Genomic DNA, 22,422 nt, shown 5'->3' with positions numbered 1-22,422 from the left:
TGAAGTTTATGCTTTTAACCTCACACAAAAACTCACATTAACATTTTACACCCATAAGTATTGATTAATTTAAAATAGTCATATAGTGAAATTTAAAAATAAATTTAAACAGTAATAGAAAAAACAACAAATTTAATTGATTATAATTATTTGCTTTCCTCACAATAATCCATAGACATGATAGTAAATATTCATTAAAAATTAAAGGTTAAAAGTTTAAATTTTGACATTTATACATTAAATTAAAACAAAATTAAATAAGGACAAAATTATAATATTCTAGAACCTAGGAACCGATTAAAATCTACGATTTTAAATTTCTGTTGATAATTCAATATCTCCACATTTTTATGGGTTCAACATCTATAGAACGACCAATCAACATTTCCATTTTATCATAATCAATAAAACATAACAAAGTGTTACAAAACTATTTAAAATTGATATTTACACGAAAGTAGGACTTTACAGTTTTTGTTAAATCTATCATTTTAAACCTCGTTACAAAACTTAGAAATAGAAAATGTTCCTGTTTAATTCTTAAAAGGTCTTAAAAGTATTGTTGGTTTGGTTTTCTTAAAAATAAATAATTATATGATATTTAAAATAAAATAATTTCTTTTTTAAATTGAAACGATTAAATCTTTTTTATTAATTTTAAAATTTCATATAATTATCTAAAATAAAAATATAAAGATATTTGACTAAAACTTTGTGAAACTAAATCTATTTTTATAAATGTCAAGATTAAAGAGATATATTTTTAAAATTTGAGAGTTAAAATAATAATAATAATAAAAAAAAAGTAATTTTTCGTATATTGTATCCTCCGAACCCCAAAGGCCCAAAATGAGTTGAAGGAAGCGCAGGGTTCAATAGGTTTTGTATTCCCAAAGGAAGAAGAAAGGTAAGAAACAAAGGAAAAAATAGAGTAATAAATTAGAACAGCTGAGCAAAATTCCATATGTTTCTGGTCCCATGTGAGCCTCCCTCGAACCCCGCATCCACCATTTCCCCACCCTTTTGCAATTCCCCTCTCATTTCCCCCTTTTTCTTCAGCACCTTAAAACAGACAACACTGGTTTTCCAGTTTGTGGAATGCAGCAATTGTCCTTTTTCAACCTACTGAAGTCTTGTGGGTCTTTTTATTTCTGCCTCCAACCATGCTATTCTCACCACAACAGTTGTGGGTATGTTTAATTGATTCTAGGTTCAAAAGAAAAAGAGAAGCTTGTACTTGTAATCATGTTTCATGATTGAAAGTGTGTGATTCTTAGAGAAACAAAAGTGGGTTTCTTTTTTTACTTTTATTTTAATGTAGTGGGAGTTTTTCTTCTGTCATTGGTATTAAAAGTTCGATAATCTTGAAGCTGTTCTTTTTCTTGATTTCTTGATGATGTAGTAGTGTTTTCTTTCCCTGTAAGTTGTGGTTAAGATTCATCATATGGTTAATTGCTGGTAAGAACTGTATACTGGGAAGTGGGAGGATTTTGAAGCTACTTTTGTTTCTTTGCTTGTGACAATTTGAGGTTGTTTGTTTTGTGTTCTCTTTGTGAAATGGGAGATTCTCTGTTTCTTGTGTTTTGCGAAGAGTAGTAGAAGAAGTAGTTGGAAAGTTCGGTTGCCTGATGTAATTGTGAGGAGGAAGATGAAATCTCTAAGTAGTGTAGGACTTGGCTTGAGTGTGATATTTGGTTGTCTTTTCTTGGCTCTTGTTGCTGAGCTTTATTATCTGTTATGGTGGAAGAAGAGATTCACGGACAGAGATGTCGAGAATGATTATAGTAGTCCAGCTAGAGAGCTCTTTTACATGTTTTGTTGGAAAAGGTCATCTTCTTTGAGCCACACAGCTTTGAATCCTCAAGATCTAAGTTCATCAGTAAGATTTTCAGAAACAATGATTCATGGAGCTGAAGGGCAATTTAATATGCACACTAACAGTGATTTCTTACTGAAACCCTTTGGAGAAGATGGCATAGAGACAGAGTTTATGAGGCTTCAAAGTCTCTCAGGGCCACCAAGATTTCTCTTCACCATAATAGAAGAAACCAAGGAAGATTTAGAATCTGAAGATGGTAAATCCAAAGTAGATAAGAATGGGAAAGAATCAAAAAGTAGGAGTTTGAGTGATTTGCTTCTTACTGTGGAGACTCCATACTTGACTCCATTAGCTTCTCCAACTCTTTTTACACCACCTCTTACTCCTGCAGATTCTTATAAACCCCATGGATTCAATCCTCTCTTTGAATCAGCTTCAGATGCAGAGTTTAACAAGTTAAGGTCATCTCCACCTCCAAAATTCAAATTTCTACAAGAAGCAGAGGAGAAACTGAAGAGGAAGTTACTTGAAGCAGCTGAGAAAGGGGTTCATGATAATCCCAAAGAGTTTGTTGAAGATTCAGGAACTACGGCTTCCACGGAGAAGTTACTTAAAGATGAAGAGGACTATGACAAATCTTATATTACAATTGTTGTTGACAGCAACCAAGATATGGAGCTGAATCACCATTATCATCAATGTACAACGCAACAGTATCATTCAAGCACTTCTTCACAGGTACTTCCTTTGCCATCTTCACCTTCAACCTTCAGTTCATCAATCAACAAGAAGCCAATCTAACCATTAGGATTGATTCACCAAAGTTGAAATGGGTATTTATTTTTTTTTTAATTTTTAAACTTTAACCCCCTTCTTTGTTGGGTTAAACTTGTTGGTTTGAAGTGCTGTTAAGAGTGAGAGTTTGTAGGCTAAGCTAATCTTGGTGCATTGCAATTACCTTTTTTGACTTTATCTTAAAAATTTGTCTGAAAAATGATGTTGAGAAATGGGAGGTGGGGCTGATGCAAGTTGGTGGATGGACTTGAGGGGATATTTGTTTTATTCAATCTCCATGTCTCCTAAGCTTGTCTCATACCTATTAAGTCTTCTTGTGACCGATGGTAATGCTGAAACTTTGGGGTAGAAGGGAGCTTTGTAAAATCCTTTTCTTCTTTTGAATTTAACGCTCTTTTACTGTATATTTCCTCTTCTTTCTCTAAGTTAATGCATGGGATTGTCTAATAACCATTCGATTTTTGGTATTTTGTTGCTGAAAATTAAACTTATAAACATTACTTATATTTGCGAGCTAAGTTAGGGAAGAAAAAATAAAGTAAGCCTTACTTAATAACCATTTGGTTTTTGAAAATTGTGTTCTTTTCTCACAATTTTGATTTTTCCTCTTTAAGAAAACATTTGGAGTTTTAGCTGGTTTTCAAAAATGGCATTGTTTTCTCATAATTTTGATTTTATCTTCTTAAGAAAACTTTTGAATTTGTTAGTTAAACTCCCAAACCGAAATATTTTTTTATCATAGGATTTCAAAGTGTGGACTGAATTTTAAAAACACTACTAAAAGATAGATAACCAAGTAAGGGAAATCAGTAGGTGGAAGCAATGGTTGAATAATGCGTTTAAGAACGTAGTTCGTACCAATACTTTTCTTTAGTGTAAATTGGAGATTCCTTTAACTCATTATAGTTTATCTTTCTTTTTTACCTTTAGAATTGGATATCTTTCTTGTAAATCTCCTTTAGGTGTTGTGTTTTCCCATTTCATTGCCTTCAATGAAGCGGTCCTTTATTTTCAAAAAAGTTCAAAACCAAATAATTATCAAAAACTCAAATCTTACTTTAAGAAAAGGTGTTATGAAAAAGAAAAATAAGAAACCATAAACATAATTGTCACAAATACAACATTGACAACTATAACTCTACCATAACATACAGTACTAATGTTGTCAAAGGATTAAGAGGTCTTTGTCTTTACACTTTCTTCATCAAATACATAGATGAATTAGGAAAGGGTTATTATATATATACATTTTTTAGCAGTACGTGGCTTGAAAAAGTACCACTCAGAACAAAGAGACAGAGATGGATAAGAGCTGGACAGGTTTTTTTTTTTTTTTTGGTTACTTAAAAGGACAAAGTTGGGAAATTGCTCGTGAAAATGTATTGTCGGAATAGGTTGTTGGTGCCCCCACCCTTGAAGAGAATCATTACACCCATTGCCTTTTATCTCTCTTATTTTTTTAAAGCTGATATGTCCATAGATGAATCATGACTCTTCAACTTTAGTGCCACATGTCTGCTCATAATATTTTATGAAAATTACTACTTAGCTAGATATACAACATCATCTATATCTATGCATTTCACGAAATTGTTTGATCTTAATTTGTCATGTGATAAATTTTGTTTTTTCTTTTTCTTAAGAATGTTTTAGTATTTTTCTTTTATATGAATGGTGAGAAGGGTTGCATAAAAATGTGTGGGTGATGTTGGAATGCATCTGAGTATTATTTGTATAGTTGTATTTTGGTCCATACCCTTTCAAAATGTTTTTTTACTTTCGATTTTTCATACTTCTTTTTTAGAGTAATACCATCATTTTTTTAAAGAAATTTTTGTTGTCAATTCGAACCTAGTTCGATGGACATTACATTTATCATCATTTGAAGGGTCAAAGTTTCGGTTTCTAGGCATATAATTGTTGATTTAATAACAAAACATTTGTTAGTTCAGGTTGTAATGTTTTTGTTATGTATTATTTTATTTTATGAGATTTTGATTTTGAATTTGGTAAGTGTTAGGATAAAGCCAACTCAGACTCTGCTTCTACACTTCTCTTTGTCATACTGCATTATTGCATTTTTTTTAAGAAATGAAAGAATAAAATAATTAGAGATGTGATGAAAGAAAACCCAACTATTCATAATTCTAGAAGTAAAAGTAAGAAGTTAATAGTTATGAAGTAAGTAACATACTTGGTAAAGCAAATATACTTAATTATATTCTTGTTTGTTGAAGTAAATATAAGGGTATTTATAATGATAATAGTTTTAGAAATAATAAATAAGTATATAACAATATTTTCAAAAAGTTGCAAATATAGTATGATTTAGACCAATATTTGCAATATGGTTTGTCAATAATAGATTCTTATCAATCAATTATTGATAGACTTTGATAGATATTTACATACTTGCAATATTTTAAAAATGCTGTTATATACTTAATTACTTTGAATTTGATGACTATATTTGCAATCATCTCTAAATATAATTATATATTCTAATATTCAATTAAAGCAAAAACAATTTATAAGCTATTTTTCAGTATAACAATTGCAAAAATAGACGATATAGTATTTTAACTTAAAAAAAAAGAGAGCACTTTCGTGATTTCTTTGTTTAAAAATTTTAGGAATTTTTGCGCTCATATTTTAAATAAAAGTTAGTTAAACTAGAGAGGCTATTTTAAAACTATACATAGTGTGATAATATTATTTGAGTTAAAAGTAGTTGTCCCATGACAATAGATAGATATGTATGGAATTTGGCTTAAAAACTAGAAGGTGTGTGAAAAATGTTGGGGTTGTTTCTTGAAAACCTACTTAACAAAAACCTATAAACATTTCTTCCCTTTATTGGTAAAAAAAATCACAACTTGGATAACAAATTAGAACATTTAGAACTTTTAAGAATTAAAAGAATTGAAGTTTAGATCAAACAAGAATTTAATTTTTATAAGAGCAATTTTGAATTGAATTTTTATAAAACAATAATGTAAAAGTTAAAAGTGACCAAAATCATAATCAAATCAACTTCACCATGATTTAGTACCATTCATATGAAGAAAGTTAAAACCAAAGTCTTGGCTCTTGTGAATGATTTTTTGGCGAAGCAAAACACTAAAAAATTATAGGAGTACTTGGAGAGTTGAACGAATGAGTTGTCATAGTTAGTGATTATATTTACTATTTTTAGTATAATAAGAAATAGTAAACACCGTGATAAGGCGAAAATGGAAGATTGTGTAGGAAATAGTAAACAGGCTAACGAAAAGATATTTAAATTAGTAACACGTTGTATTTAATTATAAATTATATATATTTTTTGAAATATTTTAATATTTGTTTCATGTGAGTGGTAGAAAGTGCGTATTTCATGCATGTTCATTTCTTTTGTGTATGTATATTTTGTGAAAATCTTAAATAATTTTTTTAAGATATAATATATATAGTACTAATCTTAAATAATGTTAGCATCTTCATGTTGCTTTGTTCGGTCTTAAAAAAGAATGGATTTAATAAGACAAAAAAACAACCCCCAATTTTGCAAATAATTTTAGAATGACTATTTTTGCAGATATTTTGTTAAACAACCATATTTTAACGGTTATCACACAAAAATAGGTGCATCTTACACAAAAATAGATACATCTTATAATACATCTAAATATTACTGTAAATATTCGATCAACCTTACACGAATCTCAACTAATTTCTTGAGGCAACCTACTTGATTTCACAACGTTTAAGTGTTAAAAAGAAACTCATAGGAAACTAATGACTAAGTAGGTAGACACCATGAAACCAATTATAATACAATAGAAGCTCTATAACAATGATTGAATTATAATAATTCAAAGTGGGTTGTTTCTGTTACCTCCTTCGTCAGTAGCTTCTTGCTCTAACATAGACATACAAGTTTTAATGAAAATGGATACCCTTGACATCAGAAGTAAAACATGTATTCTCATGTACAATGCCCAAATATTTAAGTATGAATAAATTGGCACCGATACAATGCTGAAAAAACATATAATCGCTTACTTGAACTTAAAGAAACATAGGATCAAAACCAGATCTTGTGTTTAAAACTTAAATATAAAATTACAATCAGAAGAAGGGATACATGTATTTTAGAAAGTATACAAACCAGGATTCTGGATGAAGCTCTATCTGGAGTGGTAAACAGCTAAAGATCAAACTCTACATTTTTTGTAATAAGTTGTGTAGGCTAAGTGAAAGATTTAGAAAGAGGGAAATGAATGATAATCGAGCCAGCAAAGCAGTGAAAATGATTCATCCCAATGTCGAACAAACATTCTTGAGTTAGATTCTCCAGGCAGAAACATCTGTTATTCCGAGTTCAACAAACAGAGAGTTGATGTCGGGCTCTTCCAAGAGGCTAAAAGCAGTAAATCCATAGTAGGAGTGATATAAATCAGGAAAATCCATCGGAAACTTGCTGAAACCACCATACTGTAAGAAAAACTATGACAAAAAGTTAACAAACTTCATAAAGGGGCGTTCAATCCACCAACTTTACAAGTCAGTGTTAAATAATTGAACTCCACCAACTTCAACAATGTTCACTGTTGAAGTTTGCACGTTTACAGAAGTTCTTCTTTTCTTTCGTTCTTTTGCACATTTATCAATAAACCTCAACTAACAACTATGCACTCTAGGCACAAGCTTCCACACTCAACATATTAACTCCAGACTTCAGAACTTTATTCAATACCTCAAATACCCCCTTAGTTAGTCCAAAGGGTAGGGACTAAGGCATCATAAAATTGATATCGCTTATAGAACTCTGCTTTCACGACTCATCCACAGGAAAGTTTTGAATTTTTGTTTTAAGAATGAAAGCAAACTGAAGGTAAAGAGAAGTGATACTACCTTTGACTGGCACGTCAACAAAAATGCCTTCAAAGCCTTCTTATCTATGAAATCGAGGCCTCCTAAAATCCTCAAGGTAGATCCAATCCTACCACAATATTGCTTTGTCAAGAACTAATTCCCATACTGTACTGAAAAAATGGTCACACATCTACATTTTTCCTTACCAAAATGCGTAACAAGTGTCAGCAGGCTTGTTAGGTCGACCTTGAAATCCTCCATCAGCTGCTTGTTTCTACATAGGTAACTCACCGATAAATAGTTGAAATAAATGTTGACATAAGAAAGCAACTAAGTTTAGGAAAATCCAAGAGTGGAAAAATTATTTTTCATAAATATGTTTTTTTTCCAATCTATCCTTGGGTTAGAAATTATTTTTCATAAATATGTCTTTGTTTCCAATCTGTCCTTGGCTCTTTATTTCTAGTAAAAGCCAATTTCTAAGCATTACAACGTCCAAGTATTGGAAACTCTTTTATTGTAGTGGTAGGATGATGAAAATGAACCTGCAAGCACCACTCCAGCAACAATGGGACGTTTATTATGGAAGAAGGATTGTCTCTGGAGAGAAGATCATCTTCAATGAAACCCATTAAACGGAGAGACGCAATAGCACAATACGTTCCACCGCCTGTGTCACTAAATCCAACCATTCGTAAATAATGATCAACTTGGTGAAATGAACAACACTGGCAACTACAATCAATCCTAGGCCTGATTTTATGAGTTAAAATAAAAGCACACAGGCATCAAATTTATTAATCAACAGTATTGTCAATCTCACCATGAGATTCTGAGCCAGGAGTTAACCCGAAGCCACCATCATATGACTACAAGAAAGTCATTACAAAAGCATTGAGATGATTATTATTTTCTGTGGGAGGACAACATAATAAACACACAAACGTCAACATTGTGTCATTCTTTAAACAAACCTGACAGTTCAGTATGTAGGTTTTAGTTTTCTGCTTATCCATCCCGCTCCAATTCTCAAGCATATAACAGATTGCAGCTGGGTAATTGATAAATGGCATCACAAATATATTTCCACTAATATTCCAATAATTTAGGAGTAAAGCCACAAACAACTTTCATATACCAGCACAATAGATGAACCGAAGGTCAGCCTCTGCTCCAATATGGATAGGCACAAAGCTGTCAAAACAAAATTCAAAATTGTTACACCAAAAGTTTTGAGAAAAAAATGCAGAGAATGTGTCAGCATTAAATGATGAATAATGAACATGGATCTAAGATAAAAACCAATTCTCACGTTGCAGTTTAAATTTCCACTATAATATATAAACATTTAACTTTAGAAGGTTCACCAACAGTCGTAGCAGTAGTATACATACACCTTGTGTTTTTTGTTCAAAACAAAGTTTTAAATATATATCAACCTTTTACATTAAGTCATACCCATTTAAAGTTGAATTATGGATAGATGTAAGAGGTACCGATAAATAATCCAATCCAATGATTATAAGAATCAATTTTAACTGATTTTGGATCAATTAATCAATGAACATAAAAGCTTGAAAAGAATACCTCCCATCAGATTGTTGAAGGTTTCTCATTGAGATTGCAATTGATTCAGAGTCAATATTGGAGAAGTCATAACCAATAACCTTCAGTATTGCAAGGGCACAATATGTGCTCGCCAAATGACTACCGTTGTGAATTAAATCCTATAACCAGAAATAAATCAACTATTATTAAAAACAATACGTAGAGGTCTCATTTGCATTGCATTAACTGTATGTCCCAAAAGTAATAGCAGATATTGGGTGCCATGAGGAAACAAATCATAAACATTAATATACTATCACCAGAGATCCAACAGGGAGCTTTGTGCATAATGTGTTTATCATACCCCATTCTCCCCTGGAGGAAACTGAGAACTTCTTGATCCGCAGAATCCATAAAATTCTCCTGCGTCGAATCCAAAGCTAATTACAAGGCACTTTCACCATATAAATTTTATACTTTCTTTCTCAAGAAATTCATACCAGTGGGGTTTTCAGCCTTGATTGTAGGAAGTGCTTGAAAGGACAAGACCCAATTTGCAATTTTGTCCTTGTCCACCTAAAAATTTTCAAATATCTAATGTTATTTTCTTTTTCAAGTAAGCTTCGGTATTTTAACACCATACATTGGCTAAGGAAATAATCAATGCATAGGGAAATTAAGGTAATTTATGGAAAAACATGTTAATAGGAAGCATTCTGTCATCTCATCATTTTAAGGGTTCTGCAGCTAATTGGATGAAAACCGCTACCATGATTAATTAAGGGTAGGATAGATTTATAAGGAATAACCAACTAGTTCGATCAAAATGTAGATACAAGAACTCGAACAAGAGCTTAAGAAACTCTTCGGAACAACCCCCACCCCTCAAATTCATAATCATCTCATTTCCTGTTTTCACAGCAATTCATGGGCTCAAAGAACTAGCACACATTCCTTTAGACGCAACCGATAACGAAGAGTAAATTTATAATCAGAAAGAAAACATTAGGAATTTCAAAATTCTAATTGACAGTCAGCATTGGGTACAAACAAAGGGATAGAAAGAGGAAACCTAAACATTGAATGATAAGACATATCCAAATTTCAAAGTCAATTCAGGTCAGGAAAAGCGCGATAGAGAGAGAATGAGAGAGAAAATGAAAATTGTACCCACACGATCCATGGCACCAAGAAGCTCAAGGCCGGAGATGACGAAGTAAGCAAGCGTAAGGTGGTTGATCTCTTGAGTCTGATATTGAAAAGGCAACAACTGGTACATCATCTCCAAGAACCTCACATGACGATCTCTGTCGAAACCAGAAGAAGAAGAGGGAGAAGGAGAAGGAGAAGGAGAAGGAGTGGAGGAATCTTCAAGCAGGCTCGAATCTGAATCCATGGCGACGCCTCCGTAGGACCGGAGGACTCCTGCCTTCACTGCGTTGCCAAGTGCGATGTTTGGGTTTCCATTTCAACGAAATTAGAAATTTAGTTCCTTTTTCAAAATCTTTAAAATAATTTCTCAAATTAATTAATAATTATATAACAAAATAAACTATCAATGTGCATCTAAGTAGAGTATCAATGCTCTTTGGTATATTACAAGAGAAATAAATATATATACTTGATCTCTCTAGTTTTTCGGTCTCACTTTTTCATGTGCATTTTGTTATTTCACATCTTTGAAAGGTTCATGACATCTTGGATCCATTAGATGTCTAAATCATAGCTCTTATTGTGTCTGGTCATTTGGCATAAACACAATCGTTTGGATTTTATGGTTATGCCTCTTTAAATTTTTATCATATTTTGTGGGTTATGAGTTTAGTGGAACCTATTGACCGACTATATGTGGTAACTATGCTAATGGGGTTAGTCTTCTTGTTATCATTAAGGAGACCCCTCATTGACCAAACTAAAGGTGAGCACTATAGACCACCAACCAAACCGACTAAACCAAAGACAAAAGATTGGAGATAAGAGGTGTTTGGTTGGTGTCGGTTTGGAAACAAATCCAAACCAACAACATTTTTAAAAATTTTCAAGGGCTTAAACCTATCAATTTATCGACTAATGACTAGTTTGTACTCTTTCTTGGTCGGGGTAGATTTGAACATTTATTAAACCGACTGGTCAGTTTAGTGGCAATTTGGTCGGAACACTGACTTCGATCGAACCAACCGATGCTCACCCCTAATCAACCCTACCCCTAGCTTGTATAAGGTGGATTTTGATACAATTATCATGTATGGTGATGTGAGTATCGAAGCTATCGTTCGTGATTTGAATGGTGATGTTATGCTTGCTTTGGAGAGTCATTTTCCTATGATAGTCCTGTGGAGCTCTCTAAAGTAGTTATCATGTTTAATGACATTTCTTATACTGTTGAAGTCAACATCTCCCCTTTGTAGGTCGAAATGATTACAAAATTCATTCAAACCTTTTGATTAACATTTCTAGATTTGCAAATGACATTCAAGCTTTCATTGATTCTATTAGAGATCTTTGTAATCAATGGTTTTATTCTTGGCTTCCCTTGGACTAATCATCATTGTAATTCAATTACTTATGACTTACCCATGCTTGACATTTTGGAAACTCTGCCATGTTGCTTTAGGCCATCCTATGTGGGTGGATTTTGCCATTCATTTTTTCTTTTTGTTTATTTTTTTATAAAAAAAAATCTTTATAGTTGACCAAAACTCATTTCGACAATCTAATTTATTTTGGGACTAAAAATGGACTATGATATTCTTTTTAATTGCAACTTTTATAGTTATCTTTAGATTTTTTTTAAACAAAAGATTTAAATTTTTTAATTTTTATATAACAATCTCTATAAAATTTTGTTGTTTGGTCCACTAACTTCACAAGTTGATGTTAAATAATTCAACTTCATTAATTTCAACCATATTCGCGATTGGAATTTATGCATTTATCAAATGGCTTTATTTTTTCTTTTTTTTTTTTTTCCTTTTACATATTTATTGAGAAGTTTAAACTAAACAAATCTATACCGGAAACATACACCGATTTCGAATTCTAATATATTTATTTAAAATTATAGAGCTCAAATTAGCGTCCCAAATACTCACAATTAGTTTTTAATTCAATTCAAAATTGTAATTTGGCTTTTGCAAGGTTTTTTTTTCTTTTTAATAATAACAAAATAGATTAAAGGAAAAGAGAAAGAAAAGAAAATTAGAGTATCTCAAGAAGAGTGCAACTAAAGATGTAGATAAATCATTTTCATCACTTTCCTTTAGTAAAATGTAGTTAAACTTGCATCACAATTCTACTTTTCTTTTTATCCCAACAAATAAAGGTTCTTAGAGGAAGGCTTGAAAAAAAAAGAAAACAAAAAGGGAAAAAAAACCCATATTCTAGATGAAGAATGTCCCTCTCTCTCTCTATATACATATATTATATTTTCATTATTGTGTTTCAATTTTTTTCCCTAAATTTCAATTGAAAAGAATTTTGAATTTCAAACTTTTATCATATCAAATGATTCTGATTTTGTTTTATTCATTCATACAATAAGGTGTGTTCATGACTCCCATTCAATTTTTTTTATTAAAATAGAGGGACAATTCTAAATTAGAAAATTCATTAGATAATCATAATATGTGCTTATTAAAAATTAAATAGATAATGACTATGATATATATTACTTTCAAGTTACACTAATTTCTTTTTATTATTATAATAAGAGTTGCATTCTAAATCTTAACACAATGGTTTAAGAGTTTTTTTAGAAGTAGAAAAAAATTCGTTGATAAATTTTCATGGACCATTATGATTTTCTTTCATTGTAGTATACTCATATCTAAACTTTAACAAAATCTGTAACCATGTAAAAGAAAAAATCAGACATATAATAATACAATTCATTAAATTAAAACATATGAAACCATATCAATGAAATCAAATTAAATTCAAGTAAAAATGACTAAATACAAGCTTTTTGGAAACTTTTAAACACTAAAATGAAAAATAAAAATAAGCCCTAATTACACTTACAAAAATTTGTACTTAACTCATATATTAATATTAAATATTAAGCAATAGTACTGATCTAAGATTATTTATTTGAATATAACTCAAATAATCAAGATAAATAAACTCAATTAAAAGGTTAATATTTGAATTTGCCTCACCTCCACGTATTACATAAAGAAATATAAAGTAATGACTTTGTGGATAAACTTGGACACAAACACAACATAGTTAAACACATTATATACTATATCATAAGACTATATATTTGATTAAGGGTCTATTTGATTATCATATTTTTTTTGTTTTTTTTGTTTTTCAGTTTAATGGTTATAGACTCATAATCCACACTGTATTTTAATTTTTAATCAACTACTACCAAAAACATTTCTGAAATTCTTATTCCTTATAATTACAAAAGATGTTTGGTTGTGAAAGTTGAATAAAATATTAAAAATGTGTTCGAAAAGAGAAAATAACCAAAAAAAAAAAAGAAAAAAGAAAAAAAGAAAAAAGAACAAACATTAGTGCAAGAAGCATTTATAGGATAATTTTTAGAATTAAAACTAAATCATATTGAAGTAGGCTTAGTTACACTTTCTATATCGCAGATGAAATGTGAAGAAGTAAGCGGAGGCAACAAGGGAGTTAAGAAAAGATGTAAGACATCCTTCATTGTCCCAAGTGCATAAAGTAAACCAGTCCAACCTAATCAGGGTATTTGTTATTCAATCAAATACCTAGTCTCTCATTGATCAGAACCAAACATCCAATGTGATTACAATTGCTTTAACCTAGATTACTTTGATTTTGGTACTGGTTGGACATTTCCTGTAATATCGTTTTGTATTTCGTGCTTTTGCTCAAGTACAGAGAGGGAAAAAGAATTGGGAATTAATCATCAAGGAGATGTGTGCGTGAATCGATAGCTTTGTCTTGAAATGAATGCTCGTGGTGGTGGGGGTGGGGGTGGGGCTGGTAATCCATGTGGCTCCCAATGCACTCTGGTGCCTTGATTATGTCAGACCATCCTCTACATGGGTACTTTGTTATCTCCAGCAATGAGTCTCTTACATCATCTGCTTGAACCATTTCACTATCCTTTTTCTGTCACCAAAATGTTGGTCAAGAAGAATGATTGCTGAATCATTGTCTTATAGGGTAGTTTTGAGAAATTGTTTACTAGTTTTGAATGAATTGCTTGTTTGATTTATTGTTTCGGTTTGTAGAAGGTATGAAATTTTTTGAGACAAGAAAAGTTTGCTTACCTTAACTTTGAAAACATTAGATACGAGACCTCTATAGCTTGTCACATTTGCATTTGTTACTTCCAAGCCAAGAGCATTTAACGCCTCCATTAAACTCACAAACCCACCTCGCTTTTTCTCGCAAAAAACCTTTATGAAGAACTCATTTCCATCAATCTGTGCTACTTCCACTTGTGGCTGCAATTGTTTATTTTCACTTATGCTTTAGCATCTGTAGTGCATTATATAAAAGGAAATATACATATGTACTGACATGCAAAGTTTCTTTTTCCTACAATTAAGTTCTAATGTGTACCTCCATCTGTTGAGTCTTGTCATTACTAGTACCTTCAGTGTCTTGATGATTTTGTTTCAATATACTTCCACTTCCTAGTACTCCCATATGGTAACTATTTTGAGCTTTATCATTGTGGCTCAAAAACTCAGGTAGCTGGACAATATTGTAGTTTCCATTGCTTCCTGGAAGTCCTGTCCTTCCATTTTCATCATCTGAATGCTCTTCCAGTTCATCTCGTAGTTCCTTCACTTGCTTTTGCAACTCCTTCACAAAATCAATTGCATCACCAAGTATTGAGGCTTTGTCCATCTGAGAAATTCACGGAAACTATTTGTTAGAAGATAATGTAAACAATAATTTGTTATTTTGGAATATATTTAACTCAAACGAATTATGAGAGCAATTATGTTAAACTGATTGGGCTAGGGAAGTAGTTTGATTTCATTTCCCAAATCCAAACATGTATCTAATAGTAATCAATCACCTTAGAGATTTTGGGAACCAGTGCTCGTAGGTTATACAGTCTCTCATTTAGTTTCTTTCTTCTCTTCCTCTCAGCAACAAGGTTCTTTGATTGAGGACCCTGTCCTGTCCTCCGGCGGTACTTTGCGATTGCATCATCTTCGTCCTCAATCCTATCGCTACAATCGGAGATTGAATCAGACCTTCCATTTTCATGTTTGACCAAGTCCTTTTCTTCCCGTTGCTGCTCCTTATATTCAATCATGTTCTCCTTGAACTGCCCATGAGTGTTTGCATGTATCGTATCCACTTCTTCCAACTCATTTTCAGCTGAAACCTTGTAAGGTTTTCCCTGCTTATCAATGAGGAATGAATCATGTGAACATTCGGTGAAGATTTCGTTTTTGTTTTTGTTTTCTGGGCTGTAATTGAACCGTTGCAAGTTCATAGGAGAATTGCAGAGGCGGATTCTGTCTAACGAGATGTCATAACCCACATTGGTGTTTTCTAATGTTAGTGTGACTGAACCTGGTGCCTCAAATTGATTTTCAGGATCTCTTAAAACAACATTTTGATCTGCTACAAATGGCTTTGATTGCATTCCATTTGCTGCATTTACATCAACGCAAAAACTTGTTTCCATGTTGCTTGAATCAACAACGGCTTCTTGCTCCATCCAAACGTTGCATTGAGTTGTAACAAAATCTATGACATGTTGATCTTCAGATGCCTATAAGAACAGAGAATTTGTCAAGTACAAATAATAATGTTTTCCCATAATTTTTTTTTATTTAAGTACAAACAAACTAATAATATTTATATTTATAATTAGAAAACTTTAAATTAAAAATAAACTACTTTTATTACAATTAAAAACCTACTTCTAATATATCTAAAACTATCATTTCAATTTCTTTTAACAAATGATTAGTATATGAAAAGGCCTTTTAATTTAACTCTCAATCTGAGAATGAAAAATGGTAAAAAATATAAGGTTAGAATTTTAAACAAGAAAAATAGTTTAAAGACGTGAAAAAAAAAAGATGTACCACAAATGTAAGAAAAATTGGAGAAAATGTCTACCATTATAGAAAAAGAAAAAAAAAAGGTCTACTATTTAAAAAAATAGAGAGAAAAAAAAAAAAAGAAGAGATACTTTCAACATAGTTCTATCAAAAAGATTTTACCAAAATAAAAGAGACAAAGATATCATAATGAAAACGAGAAATGTAACCAAATATTACAAAATTGAAAGAGTAAATTAGTCAAAGATTTTTTTTTTTTAAAAAATAGGATGAGTGAGTTAACAAAACTAAAAGCAAAATGAAAAGAAAAGATAAGAAAAGAGAGAGGGAATTTAGATTTGAAATCTTAATTTTATTTATTTATTTTTAAAAAATTTAGATTTGTGGTTGGTGATTCTGAGGTGAGGTTTTAGAATAATCTAATTTATTTCCAATTTAAATAAAATGAAAAAAATGGCATTTGAACGTGAATTTTAGAAATTTTGAGGTTTTTCTTTTAAAATGAATTATAGATTTTGTTTATTTATTTTTAGTTTTGAAAATTTATATTCATTTATGGTTAAAGTCATACAAGATAGGGAACATTTTGTTTAATAGTTTAGTATTAAATTACATGAGATTTAAATCTTAAATCAAACCTTAGAAAAATTGCAAAAAAAAAAAAAAAAAATCAAATTTTAGAAAACAACCCAATAATAATAACAGTAGATTAAAAAAATCAAATAAAAACTAAAACCAAATAAAGTTGTGATAAAAGATCGTGAATGGTAATTTTTTTACAAAAAATAAAAAAATAAAATACAGAAGCCAATTTTGATTCAAAAAATAAAATAAAAACCCAAAATTGAAATAAAATTCATGTGAATGATAAAATTTTGGTAAAAAGAAATCACAAATTCGGTATATATTAAAAAAGAAAAAAAAAATCTAAACGTGAATGATATATTTAGGTTTATAAATATGTTTATTCACATTTTGATATGGAATAAAATATATTAGGGACAATCAAATTTCTAAACCAATAAAATCCATGTGAATAACATCAAATATTCAATTACACAAATTTAATAATAATTTAATGGTTTTAATGTAAGATTAGGTTATGTAAGTTTATAAGTTAATCACTAGAAGGTACAAAAAGGAGAAATCAAATGTTTCTCCCGATAGCCTAAGTGATTAGATAGTGTATATAGAGATGAGATTACTAGAAGTGTGTGTCTATACATGTTTAGCAGCGAACAACTCCACTAATCCAAATGCAAATGGAACTAATACTCTGGTCACCATTGTTTCCTGCAAAGAGATGAAGAAAAAAAGTGTAACTTTTTGTTGCAATGACATGTATGTAGTAATATATGGTAATGTTCCTTGCAAATGCTACTCACGTCCAGGACGGTGGAATCGGCGGCGTTGGAGAAGAGTAGCCAGTTGGGTTCATTTGTTAGCAATGTTTGTATATAAACCCTGTTCAACAGAGAACATCTGAGAGATCAAAGAGATTGGGTATGTGGAGATGATAAGTGTGAATGGAATACCCAGAATTTAGTGGCATTGAACATGGCAACTGATCAAGAAGTTCACAAGAACTAGCTCTTGGGTGTGGACATATAGTGTCCCTACATTGAATGACTTGAGAAACAGGAAGTACAAGTTCTTCTTCTCCACTACCATTTTGATTATTGTTCTCAGTCCCAGCGCAACAACAATCCATCCATTCAATACATCTGAAAACATGAAAAAAAAAAAAGGAAAAAGAGAGAAATAAGATTAGGAATGAGAGAGAGAATAAAGTAGTAACTCAACCTAACCTTTGGTCTTGGCTCAATTTCCAAAGAACACAATAATCCCAACTTTTAGTACCCACAAGGGGTCTTAGTCTCTCCACAAGGTTTATTTGCATGATGACAATGGCTATGTTTAGAATCGCCTGCATTTTTTATTAGAAAAAGTAGAGAATAGTTAGAAATTATAACATTCAACATACCAAAAAGAAACATCTCATTCAATAATAGATAGATTTGGTCAGAGAATCATATACTCAAAGAGAATTATGTACAAATTTGAATGAAACAGTTTCCTCAAAGGCACATCGGAACCTAGAAGACAATAGCACAGGATCCTCTCCAAGAAAAAACAAAGGGTTAAAAAGATTTGATAAAACAGTACTTCAATTGATAGCAATAGTTAACAACTGGACCATGAGAATGGCATCATATAACCCTCAAAAGTTTCAGACAAAACCCACCAACTCAGACCAATGGCCAACCAAATTGCCACCTTTTTTTTTTCTTTAGAAACAAAGAGAGAAATAGATGAATACAAACAATGATCAGCTGAAGTAGAAGTAGTACTATACTTTTTGTTCTACACTTGTTTCTTTTTATATAATTTTGGTTGTTTAGTTCAAATTTTGGTAGGTGAATTTCACTCCATGCATGAGAGAGAGAGAGAGATAGAGAGGCTTTTTAGGATATATTTCTTTTTATAAATTAAAGGAAGAAACATGTAGATGAGTTGGTAGGAGGAACAGATTGCATGACCTAAGATACCCTAACTGCCTTGCTAAGTTTATTTTAATTCTACATTAAAATTTATTCGTACTCCCTAAACTAAACTGACAATTTACTCCTCAACTTCCCTTCCCTTTTCTGTGTAATGATTTATTTTCTGTATTTTCAATTTTATATAACTATTTAGTTTTTAAATTATATATAACAATATAACATTCAGTCTTCCTAGACATTAGTGTTAAGGTTTAATTAGATTTTTACGTAAATAAACCAATCATAGGGCTCACTATTTTTACATAATACAATATTTTGATGAATTCTTTTTTATTACGTCAGTGACTAAATTGTCGTATGCTAAATTAATTTATATACTAAATTGTTACAAAATTAAAAGTAAATTGTTACATCAGTAAAATAAAACTACATGAACTAAATTGTTACCCTACTTTTCTAAAAATTCAGAAATGAAAAGTGCTTTTTTTTTTTTGCATCTTCTTTCAGGACTTCAACTACTCTTAACATAGAACTGAATGTCTTAATATGTCATGATGTGATGATTGTGTTAATTGTATATATATCCAAACAATTTAAGGTACTTACAAACATGCTTACATCTACATGCTTTATATATCAAAGTAGCCACACATGTTGTCACATATATTCTTATTTCTTTTGATTGAGATTCTATATGTGATTGATTATTGTCGCATCACTGTTTGGTATTAGTTTTGACTTTGTTTGGTAACTATTTAATTTTTTATTTATAGCTTTTATAATAATTTGAACGAATTAGTCTAATTTATAAATTGTTCGAAACATTGATTTAGTTTGTCTACTTTCTCTGTCTTTCTCTTTTTATTTCATGTATTTTAAAATGTATTTTTTAGATTATGAACTTTTTTTTTTAAAAAAAATGTTTTGGTCTTTTATGTTCAAAAACATGACAAAATTTCTTTATACAACGCAAGCTCTTTACTACAGAATTATGGATTGAGAGATTCGTCGAGTGTTCTGTTATTTTAAAATTGTGGTCGAAAAAGATGAAATATAAGAAGAAAAATAAACCAAAATAACCAAAAGTACTTTGAAGAAACGTAAGTATATGAACCTAAAGGTATATGAAATACACGTTTTAAAAGTAAATAAATCAAAATGAGACTTTTTTTCATTGAGCTTAAACTTTGTTTAGATTGCTCTTTACATAGGAAAAAAAGTTTTCCTTTTGAATTCATGGACTAGAGAAACACTAACCCCAAATTTTAGGGACTAAAAAGGTATTTTGCCTTATTATTATTTTAAGATATTTTTAAATTTTGATATTTGTTTCAAATGCTATTAGTCTATTTGAATTGGATGATGAAACAACACGTTGGGGTGAATAATTAAAGATAAAATTTCATCGTATCTTTGGTAGTCTTAAATCACCAATTTAAACTAAAAGTGTAACACCCCAAATTAAGGTAACTTTAAATCTTAATTATAAGTTTAATTTTGACTAATTTCGAAATTATTTTGGGTGTTATTTGATTTAATTTTTGAAATTATTGATTTTGTAGGAATTAGAATTAATTAGATATTTTAGAAAAATATCTAATTAATTATTTTTAAATTTGGAATTTATGATTAAAATTGGTTGTTTTAGGTGAATTGTGGTTGAGAGAATTGTATCGAGGGAATTATGATTAATTATGTATATGATTATATAATTAATTGAATTTAAAGTTAAAATAATTATATTATGAAGATAATATAATTATTTAAGAATATATATTGTTTTGGGAAGATAAAAAGAAGATTTGATGAGAAGAGTTATTGAGGAGAGAGGTATTTGAGTTTAAAAAGGGGTTTTGGTTGGTATTTAACAAAGAAAGAGAAGATTTATTTGGTTTAGTTGGAAAAGATTGAGAAAAGAAGGAAAAAGTAAAAGTAAAAGTAAAAAAATAAAAAATAAAAATATTATTTCTTTAAATAGTACCTCGTGATGCGTGAGGTTACTATTCATCTTCTCCTTCCTCAAGAAACCCTAACCTCTCAAACTTCAACCAAGACTCGCTGTCTGTTCCGCCGTCGACGAGCCTCCACCGCCATCAGACCTTGTCGTCAACCCTAGCCGAAGTTTCGTGTTGATCCACCTTACCGAGCCCAATTTCATCGTCGCAAGTCGTTCGTTTCTTCGCTCATAGATGTCGACTGTTATGATCTTCGGTTCGCGTCCGTCGTGCCCAATCGTCGAAGCCTACACTACAAATCTTCGTTCGTCTTTGTCGTTCACCGTGTAGTTATCGATCGTCGGCCAAGTTGAAACCACCCCAGCTGTTAACCCTCGCAAGTCACACGAACTCCAAGTCGTCTCTGAGCCACACCCAAGCCGCACGCGAGCTATTTGCATACATTCGAGCAACACGCGCAAGGACCCAGCCGAGCCTTCTCCTCCTTCAACCGTGAGCCGCGTGCGCCCCTCCAAGCCACCACCCGAGCCGTTTTCTTTAGCTAAGCCGCCCACCCATATTTAGCTATTTTTCCACCTAAATTGGTAAGTTTTTGGTTAGGGTTTAGGTATGCCCAACCGATATTAATTTTTGGACCCAAAATAACTTAATTTTGGATTAAATTAGGTTATTTTTCGTGAAGGCTCAATTAGCTCTAATTGGAAGAACTGAGAACTCTGATTTCTCCCCAATCAAGGTTGAATTGGATTCAACATCAACTTTGGGTAAGTTGGACTATTTGGTTTTGGGCCTCAGGGCAACAGTTAATTAAGTTATTGAACCTAGTATTCTCCCTTACTATTTAGGACTTCATTGTTTGGGAAAGCTTGGCTATTGCTATTAGGACTTGGTTAAGCTAATCTCTAGGTAAGAGATTCTCCTACTAGACCTTCGAATTAAAGTTAAGAGCTTGCATGTAATTTTCCATTATGCATTGATGTAGCTAAGATACATAATGTGTTGATGTTGATGATTGATGATGATGACTGATATTATGTTTATGATTGGTAGTATGTTGATGATGATGACTGGTTTACATTGATGATGATGCATGATATATTAATCACATGAGCATAACTTTTCTACCTACTCTATGCTGCTTGCATACATGCTCTAATTTTCTGTATCGCTTCATTAGTAGACTAAACTAACTCAGGACCCATCAATCTTTGTCCAACAACCTTGTCCCAACAAATAAGGGATCTACAACATTTTCCATATAGAGCCTCAAATGGTGTCATGCCAATGGTAGTCTGAAAACTGTTATTATAAGAAAACTCCATCAAATGTAAGTGAGAATCCCAGCTACCTGGAAACTCTAATGCATAAGCTCGCAACATATCCTCTACAACTTGATTTAAACGCTCAATTTGACCATCAGTCTGAGGGTGAAAAGTTATACTGAAATCTAATATCGTGTCCATGGCAGCCTGAAGTCTCTTCCAGAACTTAGAAGTTAAACGGGCATCTCTGTCAGAAACAATCGATACTGGCACCCCATGCAGTCTCACAATCTCAGTCAAGTATAGCTGTGCCCACTTGCTAGCAGCATAAGTGGATTTCCCTGGGATGAAGTGTGTTGATTTCGTAAGCCTGTTAACAACAACCCAAATCACTATAAAATCCTTCAGAGTTCTAGACAATCCTGTAATGAAATCCATAGACACATTCTCTCACTTTCATTCTAGCACGCTCAAAGGTTGTAATAAACCTGCTGGTTTCTGTCTTGGTGCTTTAACCTGCTGACACAACAAGCATTTACTGACAAATTTTGTCACCTCTCTTTTCATATTACGCCACCAATAAACTCGTTTCAGATTCTAATACATCTTTGTACTACCTGGATGCATGGAAAATGGGAAACTATGAACCTCGAT

The 22,422-nt window shown here is 31.5% G+C and overlaps 3 protein-coding genes across 6 annotated transcripts; 1 reads left to right on the top strand and 2 right to left on the bottom strand.

Moving 5' to 3' along the window:
• The first annotated feature begins 871 nt into the window (after positions 1–871).
• Positions 872–3,018, top strand: LOC103498168 (uncharacterized). The gene has a single exon (XM_008460678.3). The coding sequence runs from the start codon at positions 1,649–1,651 to the stop codon at positions 2,618–2,620; it is 972 nt and encodes a 323-aa protein (XP_008458900.1). The 5' UTR covers positions 872–1,648; the 3' UTR covers positions 2,621–3,018.
• A 3,614-nt stretch (positions 3,019–6,632) lies between these two features.
• On the bottom strand, positions 6,633–10,527 carry LOC103498167 (geranylgeranyl transferase type-1 subunit beta). Of its 2 annotated transcripts, none has more exons than XM_008460677.3 (11): positions 10,194–10,527; positions 9,520–9,595; positions 9,384–9,442; positions 9,059–9,198; positions 8,610–8,665; positions 8,446–8,522; positions 8,295–8,340; positions 8,017–8,141; positions 7,678–7,745; positions 7,511–7,598; positions 6,633–7,090 (listed from the first exon to the last, which is right to left on the bottom strand). In XM_008460677.3, exons 1-11 carry the CDS (start codon positions 10,413–10,415, stop codon positions 6,941–6,943), a joined length of 1,107 nt encoding a protein of 368 aa, XP_008458899.1. In that variant the 5' UTR covers positions 10,416–10,527; the 3' UTR covers positions 6,633–6,940. The 2 variants fall into 2 exon arrangements, with proteins under 2 accessions (XP_008458899.1, XP_008458898.1); XM_008460676.3 differs by having other exon boundaries at positions 6,633–7,102; positions 10,194–10,520.
• A 3,012-nt stretch (positions 10,528–13,539) lies between these two features.
• Positions 13,540–18,388, bottom strand: LOC103498166 (transcription factor ABORTED MICROSPORES). 3 transcript variants are annotated; one of them, XM_017046836.2, is made up of 9 exons: positions 18,086–18,388; positions 17,856–17,974; positions 17,583–17,771; positions 17,433–17,511; positions 17,272–17,340; positions 15,045–15,752; positions 14,579–14,869; positions 14,284–14,460; positions 13,540–14,122 (listed from the first exon to the last, which is right to left on the bottom strand). In XM_017046836.2, the coding sequence occupies exons 2-9, from the start codon at positions 17,945–17,947 to the stop codon at positions 13,910–13,912; spliced, it is 1,818 nt and encodes a 605-aa protein (XP_016902325.1). In that variant the 5' UTR covers positions 17,948–17,974; positions 18,086–18,388; the 3' UTR covers positions 13,540–13,909. The 3 variants fall into 3 exon arrangements, with proteins under 3 accessions (XP_016902325.1, XP_016902326.1, XP_016902327.1); XM_017046837.2 differs by having other exon boundaries at positions 18,104–18,380; XM_017046838.2 differs by having other exon boundaries at positions 18,214–18,380.
• Positions 18,389–22,422: the final 4,034 nt, after the last annotated feature.

Source organism: Cucumis melo, chromosome 9 (assembly GCF_025177605.1).
Source record: "Cucumis melo cultivar AY chromosome 9, USDA_Cmelo_AY_1.0, whole genome shotgun sequence".
NCBI classification, from domain to species: domain Eukaryota; kingdom Viridiplantae; phylum Streptophyta; class Magnoliopsida; order Cucurbitales; family Cucurbitaceae; genus Cucumis; species Cucumis melo.
This window is presented reverse-complemented; position numbering and strand designations above follow the sequence as displayed.